The 13698-nt window shown below is 50.5% G+C and overlaps 1 protein-coding gene and 2 non-coding genes across 3 annotated transcripts in view; 1 reads left to right on the plus strand and 2 right to left on the minus strand.

Annotated features, from left to right (window-relative positions):
* The first annotated feature begins 255 nt into the window (after nucleotides 1-255).
* On the plus strand, nucleotides 256-329 carry TRNAT-AGU (transfer RNA threonine (anticodon AGU)). The gene has a single exon. It is a non-coding gene; the product is annotated as a tRNA-Thr (tRNA).
* A 3889-nt stretch (nucleotides 330-4218) lies between these two features.
* On the minus strand, nucleotides 4219-4301 carry TRNAL-CAG (transfer RNA leucine (anticodon CAG)). Its single transcript has one exon. It is a non-coding gene; the product is annotated as a tRNA-Leu (tRNA).
* A 3825-nt stretch (nucleotides 4302-8126) lies between these two features.
* The window catches only part of BTN1A1 (butyrophilin subfamily 1 member A1), a 5947-nt gene continuing 375 nt past the window's right edge, over nucleotides 8127-13698 (minus strand). Inside the window, exons 3-8 of the mRNA XM_077765764.1 lie at nucleotides 13672-13692; nucleotides 12149-12430; nucleotides 10937-11086; nucleotides 10460-10480; nucleotides 10341-10367; nucleotides 8127-10016 (exon numbers count right to left, since the gene is read on the minus strand). Of these exons, the coding sequence (XP_077621890.1) occupies nucleotides 9343-10016; nucleotides 10341-10367; nucleotides 10460-10480; nucleotides 10937-11086; nucleotides 12149-12430; nucleotides 13672-13692 (1175 nt within the window). The 3' untranslated portion in view covers nucleotides 8127-9342. The remainder of the gene's footprint in view (nucleotides 10017-10340; nucleotides 10368-10459; nucleotides 10481-10936; nucleotides 11087-12148; nucleotides 12431-13671; nucleotides 13693-13698) is intronic.

Here is a 13698-nt window from a genome sequence, read left to right on the forward strand (position 1 = left end):
CCGCGGAGGCGCGAGAACTGCCCTCCCCGCAGTTTCTGGGACAAGGCGACCCGGCGCCCGCGGGAAGGGGACTCAGGTTTCCTGCAGCCGCGGTTTCTTGGGCCTTCTGGCGGCGAAGCGGGGGCTGGTTCATCTGGTTGTGAAGAAGCATCTACGCTGCTCCTGAGCCTCAACGGTGAGAAAACAGAGACGCGCACGCTACAAAAGCAAACATCATTCCTTTTCTCTGTGGATGCGGAAACGGGCAGGCGTGCTGGCTCCGTGGCTTAGCTGGTTAAAGCGCCTGTCTAGTAAACAGGAGATCCTGGGTTCGAATCCCAGCGGGGCCTTTTGTGGTTTTCCCGCTCCCAAGGAATAAACATCGAAGTGTAACATTAGGGGTAAGTTTAGTTAGCATCAAGGTGTAATATTGGGGGTAAATTCTCCTGCGGAACTTAACCAAAGTGTTTTATGTGGGTCTGAGGGTGACCAATCTGTGTACCAAGAAAAGGGAAAAAGATGAGTTTCTAGCTTTCTTACTGTTAGCAGTTTTGTTTCACATGTAATATATTTTTTTCCAGCCAATACTAGAGGAAACCAAGGAAAGCAGAAGGCAAAATCAGTAAGTTTAAACTACAAGCAACATCATAATCCCTGGCCATTCCATGCTCTTTCATGGGAATTCCAAGCCGATGCACTCTTACGAGCGGCAGGTAATATCTGCAGAAAGATCAGCCTCTGGAATGATTGATTGACGTGCAGCATCTCAATTCACAGCAGCCACTAAAAGCCAACCACGTCACTCAGGCCGCAAACAACGAATTTAAAAGGTGGTGTTGTGCTCAGAGTTTTTTGGAAAGGAGACTCAAAGTCAAATAGTCGTCACCAGTGATTTCAGAAAGACGGTGGCAGGGAGAAGCGTCTGTCTGATTGTACATCACAGAGGGCTCGGCCCACTAGGACGGGCCGCCTTGCAAATGGCAGCCCCAGGCCAACTGGAAGACGTCCGGGGAGAGCTGGGGCGCCGACTCCCAAGCTCTCCAAGAGGGAAGGAAAAAATGAGAAGTGGGAAAGAAGTGTGGAGTCTCACTCGCAGTCAGGCCCCTGCAGACACTGGCAAAATGGAAGTTTCCTCTAGTTGTTACCATCTCCCACCAGCGAGCTCCCCACCGCCTGGCACAGAAAGTTCCCCTGGCCTGCTTTTACCTTCTTCGGGGCACACCATTTTGTGTAGATGCTCAAGGGTTCAAACGTGATCTCCTGTCCTATCTGTGGAAACAAAATGTCCCCGCACTCCGAGGCTTCTCAGCTCTGCAGCTTAATTCCCCGCTTTTCTTCAGAGGCATCAGATAGCAATGGAGAGACAGACCCTCTTGTTCACAACCTCCTCCCACCTTCTGTCATGAAAGTGTTTTCCAGGCCTCGAGTCCAGACTTCTACCAAACGCGGAGGACACGGTGCAGACGTCCACACTCGGCCACTACCTCATTCTGCTTCCAGCCCAGAGGCCCTCCGTGGATTGCATGATCTGTACCACCGAGGTAATGATACTGGCTCCTGAAACTATAGAATATTCCAGGTGAGGAATCTAACCGTCTCTCCCAAAAGCTCAAAAGCGTTTCTAACTCTCCATATATGGACCATGAAAGTGGTTTATATGTACAAGTGGAAGTGACGTGCAATCCAGTGCTTGTTTCACTTCCCAGGGCCTGTTTGAGCAGAGCCGGTTCTATGACAAGCACGATGCCAGTCGCACGTGGGTCATAAGCCTGGGGGGAGGGGGTGGCGAACAGTTCAATGGCAGTTGCAGAGTACGGGGCCGTANGGGGCCGCCGTTCACTATTTAGCCCAGACGGCTGGAGGAAAGAGGTGGGGGAAGCCTTCATGAAGAAGTGACACCCATACCGAGCATGGAGGAGATGGAGAGAGAGGGCTGGAGCCGAGTGGAGGAGGTGCTCCAGGCAAAGGGGACTGTGTGGCTACAGGCGAGAAAGAGAGCCCTGAGGGAAGACCTGANCTGGAGATGACCACGGCCCCTTGGGCATCCTCACCATCTGTGGCCTCCTGAAGACCACGGATGGACTTGACCTGACGGTAAGTTATCAAGTGCTTCGTGGGAGATGTTTGTTTGTCTGTTTGCTTCATGCTTTGTTTTCTTTTTAAAGACCATGTGGCTCAGTCAGTTAAGACTCTGACTCTTGGTTTCTGCTCAGGTCACGATCTCACGGTCATGGGTTCAGGCCCTTGTCAGGCTCTGTGCTGACAGAGCGGAGCCTGCTTGGGATTCTCTCTCCCTGTCTCTCCGTCTGTCCACTGCTCAAGCACTCTCTCTGTCTCTCTCTCTCAAAATAAGTAAGTTAACAACAACAACAACAACAACAAAAGACCTGGGTGGCATTTGAACTCACTTTGGGTGAAGGGCGGAGGCTCTAGCTGGATGCCGAGGTCGCCCCAGGAGCAGGTGGGGCCAGAAGGGACTGCGTTTCTCTCTTCATCCCAGAGACAAACACTCATCCACCGGCTTTTCGTCTGACTTTGTCGCCCTCCTGTCTCCTTCTCGGGGCGAGGGCGAGCTCTGGCCTCCGATCTCCGGATCTCCAGAGGCCAGCACAGGCCCCAGCAAGGAGCAGGTGCTCCAGCGTAACAAAAAAAATTGATCAGGTGTTTCTTATTTTCCAGGCATTTGTCCTTTGCCAAGCACTTTCCATCTACCACGTCATGCAGTCCTCAGAGCATACGTGTGCAATAATTTTCGGTTATCTCCCTGCCTTTAGAGAGGAGGGTGCCAGGGCACAGGCGTACAAAGTCACTTGCCTGGAAGGGCATAGAGCTCACCAGTGGCGGAGTCAGGGGCTCACGTAGCCTGAAGACCACTGCACCCGTTTGCGCTCCGAGTGTCTCCAAATGCTTCTCCTCTTTGTCCCTGTTTGCCATTTCCTCTTTTCTCATGTGTTGCCAGGGGCCCAAGGGAGGGCTCTAAATGGGCAGAGGTGGACTGAATATGTGGCCGCCTGGGCAATAAGGAGAAACCTTGTTTGTTCTTTTCTACCCTCACTGAGGACAGTCTTTCTAAACAATAGCAACTCACTTTTCTTTCAGGGTGTGTGTGAATGTTTCTGTGAAGTGTGAGGAATTTGGGAGATGGCAGAATGATTCTGAGCATCAGTGATCATAAAACAGATTCACTCTGCTTTCTGTCCTTGTAACCTGAGATTAGATTGGATTTCTTTTTTAAAAAGGAATGGTGAGGAGAAAATTCCAGTCACCTGTGCTTTTTGATTATTTAGGGCTTTTGCAACAAATTATGGAAGAACGATATTCACGATCTAAGTTTTGAGTTCAAAATAGAAACTTAATATTTTTAACTATAACTATTGCCGCTTAAGATAAGCAGGTTGGACATCAGGAGACTTGAATTTGAGGGCTATTTCTGAAGACGTCGCTAAACATGAATTTCTGTGTGTCTAAATCACATTCCCTGGGGCCTGGATCCTGTTCTGAAGTGTAAACTTTTAACTGTTAGACCCACATGACCGGTCATTTGCTCTTGCTGTTTGTCAAAGAGAGCTTCATAATGGAATACACAGCTTCATAACAGAAAACGTAGGAAGAGGTTCATTAATGGCACCCTTTTTTGTGGTGGCCGGGCGTTGGACCCCGTCTGGGAGTCATCCCTGCAGGCAAACATACGCCTGCAGATCTCTGTGCAGCATTTAAAAGCAATTGGTCTAGATGTGCCCACGGCCACAGAGGTACACCTCAAAACCACGGTAGGGCAGGGATAAAGTTAAATAGAATGGTATATATGAAACAGCGTCATTTATGTAAATTAAAACCGCAAGCGCTTGCACCAAAAATATATGCCACAAACACATTTAGAAGGAGAGAGATGACCTTTTTTCAGAAATTTCCTATGGGGGTGGAGGAAGGGACATGAGCTTGAGAAAAGTGTATTATTATAAGGAAATCTATAAGCAAACAAAAGAAAAGCGGGCCCTGCCCACATCAGTGTTTGTGATTTAGGAGTAACATCCACTGAATTCCTTGAATGTGAAAGGAGGGACAATCAGACACAGAAAGGAGGTTAAAATGACCAGACCCTACATCGCCTTCTACGTACAGAGCGCTTACATTCTAGAGCGTGGATAATAATTTTTTTAAGCTGATCATTTCACTGTTGGAATCTGGGAAAAAGTAACGGGGTACCTTCCGTAGTCAAGGATCCGAAAAACACCGCTCTGTCAGGAGTGGGATTCGAACCCACGCCTCCAGGGGAGACTGCGACCTGAACGCAGCGCCTTAGACCGCTCGGCCATCCTGACTCGGCGAGCACCGTCCTTGCTGCGAGTGTATTTCTGGGTTACCCGAGACGCCAGGCCGTTCGCGGCTCAGGACGCCTCGTGAGCAGGAGGGACACCGCGCCCCCGGGGGCCGCGCGCACCAGCTCCGGGCTCCGGGCGCGGCCGAGAGGCCCCTGCCGTGCGACCGCGGCCTCCAGGCCCCCGGGAGGGGCGGGGCGGGGGGGCGCGGGGGGGAGGGGGNTGCCGGCTTTCCGGTGCGGATGTTCTACTGCAGTGAACAGTCGTCTCTGGATCTAGTAAACCTGGCGTGGCCTTGAAGCCAGGCCTCTACTGCCGCAACTTTTCCAAACACACCTCCCGTCGGATGTGACCTACCTCATGGTTTCGTGCCCAGCGTTAGCGTCAGGATGCTGAGGTCGGGACATCACCGACTGGGAGTCAGGGAACCCGACCGTGAGCTTCAAACAAAGCTGGAGCTAGTCGGGGACCTGCCTGGAAGCGTGCGCACGAGTCAGGTCGCCTGTGTTGGCCCGAGGAACTGCTTTCCTAGATGCTTTACAGTTTCCTCTAAGTGCATTGGAAGAATGAACCCGGGCCTACAGAGCTTGAATTCTTAAATGAAGCATCAAATCCCCATCCCCGGAGAACCAGTTAGACTCAAATTCTCAGTCTCCCCCGGACCCACCGAGTCAGACATCTGGGGGGACAGAGTCCAGGAATCCACATCTAACAAGCGCTCCACGGAGCCTGAGGGGCGCCCAGGTTTGGGAGTCATCGGCCGGAAGCGCAATAACCCTGTAATTCCTAACAGAGAAACTGGTCCGGCATTAGCAGGTGACAGGGGGGAGCAGGTACTGCCAGCACTGTCCCCCCCCCTCAGTCTCACTGAATTAGAGTACCTGAGACTCGCACCTGGGGACTGTGTTCGTTAGGGTTTCCCCTCCCACCCGGGTGATTCTAGTGTGCACCCAAGTTTGAGGTCATTACTTTAGGATTTCGCTTTAGAGAAAGGCTGGATCTCTTCCGGGTGCGGTGGAGGGGCCACGTTCAGAAAACGTGTTCCGGCCTCTGTGGTACAGGGCTCTGGCCCCAAATAGTTGTGAAACATGGAGAGCAGTGGCCCAAGGCACACGTTTCGGTGGCTGTTCATAGGCTCATATGTGGCTCCACCTGTGTGGGATGCCTGCCGGGGAATCACTGGAGGTGGCCTGAGATGATTACAAGCAAAGGTGGGTTCCACCCCACCCCCCGCACCCGAAATGTCCAGCCTTTCCAGGAGATGAGGTGGAAACAATCCATAGAGCACATTCAAATCCAGTGGTCGTATGGGAGGAGGTTGCGCGTGAGCATTTTGGGAAGACAAACAGATCTCTCCAGGAAGAAGATAAAGTTTCTGGGTTCCAGAGTCCACAACACCCAGTGTCCTCTCTTGTAGGAGATTCAGAAATAAAGCCGGACTGATCATTTCCTCCAGGCCCGGCTAGCTGGTGCCAAGTGGAAAAAGAGCCTCAGGCTCATCAGATAATGCAAAGNATCGTGGCGAGGTCAAGAGTCATGGAGGAAGGGGAGGGGAGTCAGAGAGCTGATTAAAATCTATGGCTGTCTTTCCTTCTAGTCTCAGAGAAGGGTTCTTGGCGCAGCCCCATCTGTTCTGGATACATTTCAAGATACACATTATACATTAAACCAGCAAAGCAACTGCCTGAGGTTCCCAAAAGTTTTAAAGAACTTTGGACTTTTTCTTTGACGTTCTGAAAATCTAATTTGAACAAAAATTGACGCTTAAGTAGTGATATATGATGTTTTTCTTCCCGGGTATAGTGTGGGGTGGCTGGCCTGGGGGGACAGTGTGGGGTGAGAGGTGTTTGAGGAAGGGTCGTGGGAAGGCGGACACTGGGTGTCGGGGATCATGAAATGATGGAGGAAGGGGCCCTTTCTGTCTGGTGGTCCAGGTGCCGGCCCTCAGTCCAGGTATAATGTGGCACGCTTACTTTTTTCTTCTCCGACCCTCTTCATGCCTAAGAGTGTCCTGAGCCAACGGGACCCACCTTGATAATTTCTTGAAGCCTCTAGCCCTCCCACTCAGTTCAGTGGAAGGTGTCCTGGACAGATGGCAAGGACACCCCCATCAGGTCCTGGCTTAGCACAGACTATATGCTTTAATCAAATCACTTTATGTCTCTTGGCTTCACATTCTCATCTCTGAAAAGAGACAGAGGGAGTAAATGTTGACAGTCACTTCTCATCCATTACATTTTCTTCTTGATCCCTTTCGCAAATAACACCTGTGTGGGCTCCTGATTTACAAGCCTTTATGCAGAATGATTTTTTTAAATTTTTTAAATGTTTATTTATTTATTTATTTTGAGAGAGAGAGAGAGCATGACCTGGGGAGGTGCAGAGAGAGGGGGGACAGAGGATCTGAAGTGGGCTCTGTACTAATAGCAGAGAGTCCGATGTGGGGCTCGAACTCACGAACCCCGAGATCATGACCTGAGCCGAAGTTGGACGCATAACCGACTGAGACACTCAGGCGCCCCTATGGGAATGATTTTAAAATAATGCAGTAATTCATATGTGGAAATGTCATTATCTAGATATTGTTATGTACGTCTTGAACCCCAAATCCGTAGGAAGACACTGAAACCAAAATCATAACCAAAACCAAAATGGAAATGGGGCCCGGGAGGTGACAAGAACGAAGATGAGTACCAGAGCGTTGCTGACAATGCCACCTGTCACAATACACAGTGGATGTGACAATAAGAGACCTACCTGTCTGGTGTTCAGAATTCTCACCTGAGAGAGAATGTTGGGTTTTAATTTGTCACGATCCTCTGTAAGGGTAGTCAGTAGACTGAAAACTTAAGAGAAGTTGGGTTTTAGCTTAATCATGAGAAATATATGTGGTGCAACGATGGAAATATGTTAGTGTGCATGTCATTTGGAATTTGGATTTCTGGCTGATCTATAATGGGTCTGATTTTGATGATTTCTCAGCAGAAGACACACATATTAGGTCATCTTCCCACCATTTGGTGACTCTGGAGACTCACATTCAGAGCTGGTTGAATTGCATTAAGGTCATCTGTGAAGGAGACCATTCCCGATCCTTGCTTGGGGCAACCTACGGGAAAGCGTTTGTGTCACTGAACCGCAAATGTCTTCAAGTAGGAATCCACAGGGCTTCTCCTCTGGGGGAGCGGCTTCTCTTCTTTTTAAAAATTGTTTATCTATTTTTGAGAGACAGAGAGCAAGTCAGGAAGGGGCAGAGAGAGAGGCGGACAGAATCCCAAGGAGGGTCTATGCTGCCAGCGCAGATCCCGACGTGGGGCTCGAACTCACAAACCACGAGAGCATGACCTGAGCCAAAATCAACAGTTGGATGCTTAACCAATTGAGCCCCCCAGGTGCCCTGGAAAAAGGTTTCTAAAGATCACCTAAGGTTTTTGTTTTTATTTTTCCAATTACTAGGCATTACAATTAAACATTTCCCAAATATTTCCTCCTCCTGGAAAAGTACTGTTAAAATGTGAACAGGTGGCTTCACTCACCTACACCAGGGGCCAATTCCTTCTTTAGTAGTAGATACAGGGTCACCACGCAAATAGAGGCTGAGGGTGGGCAGCCACTGGCACCCTGGCCTTTCGGTAAGTAGCTAGACCCTCAGGGGACAATAGCCCAGGGCCCACCTGCCCCGGGGAGCCCACTGCCGTCAGGCCTGCAGAGGAGCCCTGGATGCACAGAGCCGCGCCGCTTCGGCCGGCCAGCCACGCTCCCGTGCAGTTCCGTTCCTGTTTCTCAGTTCCGCTTGTTGGGATAAAGAAAGGAAGGTGCAGATGCTGCTTTTAGCAATCAACAAACTTCTTTATTAGGTCAAGACCATAGGCGACATCTATGCTGGAAACGGGAGAAACACAAGTAGAAGGGGTGAACCCAGATAAATCTGCAGTCCGTTGGTATGACAAGCCGCAAGCGTACGGGAAAAGGCAAACACAAGCAGGTTCAGTCAGTCTAGCTGAGCTGAGCACGACACAGCACGTGGGGGCCCTGGGGAGAACGGCGCGCGCAGCAAGCTCGGCGGGGAGGGAGGACGGGCTGCTTGGGGTGCTGCCTGAGGGCACGTTCAGGGGGTTAAGCCAGATGTTGGGATGAGGGGCCCTGAGGCTGACACGGGCTGGTACAGAGGTGACGTCACTGACCAGGGTTTCTGGAAAGGCTCTTGAGATGGAGAGATTCTACATCAAAAGGAAGAAGACAGCTGCAAAGTTTTGGGGTCCGCAAAGTGAGGCTGGAATGACCCCAGAAGGGGGGGAAAAAGAGGCTGCTGAGAGGAAAGGAGCTGAGTCATGGCTTCGCACACAGCTCCGGTTTTGTCTCATGTTCTCTCCTGGATCAAATCTTCGGTCTGGCCCCCAGCCCTGCTCACGTCATCCCTCTCCACGCGCCCATGCCATGTGCTCAGATCCCCCAGGAGTAGGGCCAGTTTCCTCTACTCTGTAGGCCATGTCTTAGAAAATCTGAGAGATAGGCCCTAAAACTCGGGGGGCAGACCGGGTATTCATCATTGGCCTAGGTTCCCCTTACTTTCCTCCATTGCGATATCCCCCCAACTTCCTTTATGGGACTTCAGCCTCGACTTTTCCCTTCCCAGAACCTTATGGGTTTCCTGCTTGTCTAAAACCTGTCCCTCCACTCATCCCTATTCTGGACACGAAGATGTTTCTCTCACAACCACAAGCCAACCTAACCCCATCTTGATGGCTGAGCTGTCCCGCCTATAGGATTTGGCCTGGGGCGGGGACGCGGTTGGAGAACACTACAAACAGCTTCGGAGTCCTCTCCTTGCCCACCCCTCCCCCCACCCCGAGTCTCTGTACAGAAACAGATTAGGAAGGCCCTACACCCCACACTCTCTAGCAGCACCAACACAACCTTCCCAAGACCAAGCCATCCCTACCCAACAGGAAGAAACAGGTTGGGTGAGGCCGGCAGCTGGCGACTCAGAGGGGACAGAGCCGAGGGCTTAGCACAAAGGACAGCAGTTTAGCCGGGCTATTCCCTACAGTGCCCCGTGGCTGGGCTGGGTAGGGATCAGCTTAGAGTGGAGGGTATCTGCATCCCCAGAGGCAGGGTCCTCCCCCGTGGCGGACAGTGGGATCTCCTTAGCGAAGTCCTTGGCATCAACAACTACTGTGACTTTGTCAGGCCTATCAGCGCTTGCGCAGATGGTCAGGGGCTTCTTACCACAAGACCACAGGCAGAAGAAAGGCCGAAGGGGGCCAGAGAAGGAGGCGTCGGAGAAAGTATAGATATGGGCGCCACTGGCCATATTGTAGAAGGAGACGTCCCCTGATTCATAGTCCAGGAAAATCCCCACCCGCTGGGGGGGTCCTGCCAATGGGAGAGGGGTCCGCTGTGGGGTGAGGGCCCAGTACCCGTTCCCATACAGCTCCACAGCCCAGAACCCGTTCTCAGGAGTCATGGGGTCAAATCCTTTCTTCACCACATTCTCCCTACACACGCCGACCGCCCAGTCGGCCCTGTCCCCCACCTTCACCTCCCAGAAATGTCGCCCTGATGTGAAGGTCTCACGACCCAACACACAAGGCCAGGAGTCAAATCTCTCTGGTTTCTCGGGCAGTTGCTGGCGTGAATCTTCCAGTCGGACAGATTTTGAATCCTCAAACAAAAAGAGGTGGGGGTGGGCGGTGTCTGGATCCAGAGTCACGTCAACTACAGACAGAAAGAGAGCAAGTCTGAGAATCNGCTTGTTTTGCTGTCTCTATTTTCCTCTTCTGTGAACAGCCGCAGGGTGATGTGTGAGCTGACTGTCCCCAGGGACTGAGGGGCGCCTGTCAGAGGGGCCTGTCTTTGAAACATCTTCCAAGGGCCCTCTCTGTGCCTCAAGGAAAATGTGGAACCCGTTTACACCACCCTTCCCCTATTTCTCCTCACCACGAAACCATGTGAGTGTTTTTGCTCTCCAAGCGTTACGGGACCTCAAATCTCTGGGCGATAGAGCCTCAGAGCCCTTGAGAAGTTCAGTGAGTGACTCACCTGCATGCAAGGTGGCCTTTTTCCATTCTGCAATGAGAGAGAGGGAGGAGGTCATGGGTGGGTTTTCTTATAAGAGAGAGAACACCTTGTGGGTGAGCTAACAAGGAAAGAGAACTTACTGAGCTCATCCAGGAGTTTCTCTGGAAAACAAACAGAAACACCTTAATGACCTTCCAGAAATTCCTTAATGACAAGAGTAAATGGCTCATCTCTGACTACTTAACTACTGAAGCTTTATCAATAAATGAGGAACAAGGATTTTGTTTTGTTTTGTTTTTCCTAAGAAATGTGCAAGACATTCCTACCGGCTCGGGATGAGATCTTTAATCTTAACTGGGAAACCGAGTTAGAAGTGAGAAGAGAGTCTGAGGGTAGGTAGTGAGTGAGCAACAGGTCTCCTATCTCAGGCAGCATTGGTTTTGACTCCTTCTGCACCCCAGACCTTCATATTGGGGATCAGCGGCTTCAGGTGCCTTACGACCCCCCCTCTTGACTTTTGGAATCCTGCACTCAAATATCTCCCCGTCTGCAGTCATCGGACAGGACTTGATCCATCCGCACTCGGGAGCACTCCTGACAAGCAGCCTCTGACTTACCTGTAGAGCTGAATTCATTTTCCCTCTGTCTGGATCTTTCCCGGTATAGTCTCCAGGTGCAAAATATGGACCCAATTGTGAGAAGTCCCAGGACCATCAAGATGACAGCCACTGCCACCATCCAGGGAGTCAGCCGTGGGAAGAAGGAAGCTGAAATGAAATCCCCAAGAGGGACATTGTGCAAGTCTAATCAAGTCCGCCTCTGCTCCTGATTCCAGGGGGGCTGGAAGGGAAGAGGACCTGGGCCTCCCCCATGGCTCCTCGGGCAAAAACGAGTCCTTCCAATGCTGCTCTAAGCTTTTCAGAAAAATGTGGATCTCAGGTAGGAGAGGGCAATGAAAGAAAGAAATGAAGATGGACAGGAGTCATTTCGGGACAGGACCTGGGAAGTAAAGAAAATAATGGACCAGGGGCGCCTGGGTGGGTTAGTCGGTTAAGCGTCCGACTTTCGCTTGGGTCATGATCTCGCGGTTCGTGGGTTCGAGCCCCGCGTCGGGCTCTGTGTGACTGCCAGCTCAGAGCCTGGAGCCTATTTCAGAGTCTGTGACTCCCTCTCTCTCTGACCCTCCCCTGCTCACGCTGTCTCTCTCTCTCCTAGAAATAAATAAAAAAAAAAAAAAGAAAAAGAAAAAGACAATAATGGACCAATGCATGTTACTGCGGAAATTCTTTCTTAGCTATCAATGCAGGATGGGAGCCAAGGGGATGAAGGAAGTAACTGAGGGAGGGGCAATGTCACCTCTGAGTGCAAGAGAAAGGGACTCAGTGACCAAAGAATAGAGAAAGGTTCCTGCCCGAGCCAGAGATGGTCTGGGGGGAGTAATGAGATTTGCTTTCCTGAGGACCCTGGAAACCTAGACGGAGCTCTAGCATGGGATGGGGGAGACCGAGGGGCAAGGGTGGAAATGGGTCTTCCTGTTACTCAAGGAGAGAAGGCTCTGAATTAGGAAGCCCCCAGGGACAAAGCTTCTGTATCTCCGACATGTCTGCTAAAATGGAAAACCTGGGATTTCTGTGAGATCTAGGGGGGGTTTATGTGTTCAGAATCCTTCTTCTTTTAATGGGATAAGTGGGGTTCCCTCACGTCGGTGGCCAGGGGGGTAGGTGGGGAAAGTAGACAGCTGTGTCATGAGGGCATGGCTGGGGCAGCTGTCCCAGATGATACTGCCCTAAACCTGTGTCACCTAGGAACCCAACGCTGATCTCACGGACCTGGTATGGACATCTCTACTTCCTTCTCCTGGCCCAGAAGGAGGTTCCGGAAGTGGCAGGATATATTCTTTATGGAAGTGTCCCGGATGATCACAGAAGCTGCCACAGTGAACAGGCCTTCTTCATCAGGATTCTTAGACTCTGACATGGATGGAAACTTCTCCCCCTCGGAAGTTCTCCACTGCACCTGGGGCTCTGGGTACCATCCTACTGAGGTACACTCCAGCCGGATCGCTCCACTTTCTTGAACTTCCATACGGATTTGAGGATCAGAGCCCACAGCTATGGAGAGACAAGGTGGCCTTACTCCGTGGGCACCCTTCTGGGAGCCTCACAACCACAGGGTTACACAGTCTGAGACACAGAAGCACATGGAGACTAGGAATGAGAGGGCTTCATGCTCTGTCTCTGTCTCGTTACACAAGGAAACTGAGGCACCAGTAAAGGGAACCTTATCAGACAAGGAACCTTATCAGAGATGGATGCCATAATGGGATTTAGCGTCTGAAATGTAGGCAGGAGTTTAATGGACACACATAGGAAGCTTTTCCAGTCAGCAGGGACAGCAAGACCAATGGCTTAGAGGCAGGCTAGGGAGCTCCAGAGAAGGGAGAGGGCTTTGTGATCAGAAGTATTATGAAAAGACTTTGAGGAGGAGAACCAGGAGTGGGTATTTCAGGATGAACAGAGAAGGAGTGTCCTTGAGGAGAAGGGGGATTGGAGGTTCGCTGCATTGAGACTGTAGCTGACAATTTAAGTTTCCTTTCCCCGTGATACTGATTCGGGAATTTTCTTAAATGGTTTCAACCTCATCGCCTCTCCCCCACCCCAGTTATGTCCTAACATATATCAAAATAAAGCTGCATTTATCTTTTGTTTCCAGCCTAAGTATTTTCTAACAATGCTACAGAGTAAAGAAAAACACCAAGCTGCAGAGGAGAGCCCTTAAACACGTGTCCACAGCTATTAGTTTAAATCCACGTTTCAGTTTGTATGTGTGAAAATGCATATTCTTTTCATGAAAAGGGCTGCACTTTCAGCAGATTCTCCAAGATGTCCATCACTTTGAAAAGGTAACAATAACCGTTTCCTGCTCTCAGATCTCTAGGGTTTTATAATAATCAACCTTTAAGATAACTTCCCGACAAAGGAGATGTGAGTTCTACACCATGCTGCCGCATGCAGCCTGTCCTGAGGCGGGGGCCACCCAAACTACACCCAAGTATTTTTTAAATTTTATTTTAATAAATACACAAAAGGCAACACATCTGCATATTACACATTATACGGGGCAGTCTGAGGCACAGTAATAGTATCTCACCAGTATATAATGCTTGTCGAATTGACAAAACACTTTCTTATGTATTGTCTATTTTTATTTCGTTCTTGCAAAATCTTGTCTGAAAGATGCACGCCCAGTTTTATAGCAGGAGCTTAAGGCTCAGAAAGGAATTACTCTGATGCCATTCACTAGTAAGCGGGCAAGACAGACCTCAATGCATACTTTCCTCCGGAATGCTTACCGTTTTCCTTAATGTGTCGCCCTGAAA

Source organism: Crocuta crocuta, unplaced genomic scaffold (genome assembly GCF_008692635.1).
Source record: "Crocuta crocuta isolate KB4526 unplaced genomic scaffold, BGI_CrCroc_1.0 scaffold811, whole genome shotgun sequence".
Classification (NCBI taxonomy): domain Eukaryota; kingdom Metazoa; phylum Chordata; class Mammalia; order Carnivora; family Hyaenidae; genus Crocuta; species Crocuta crocuta.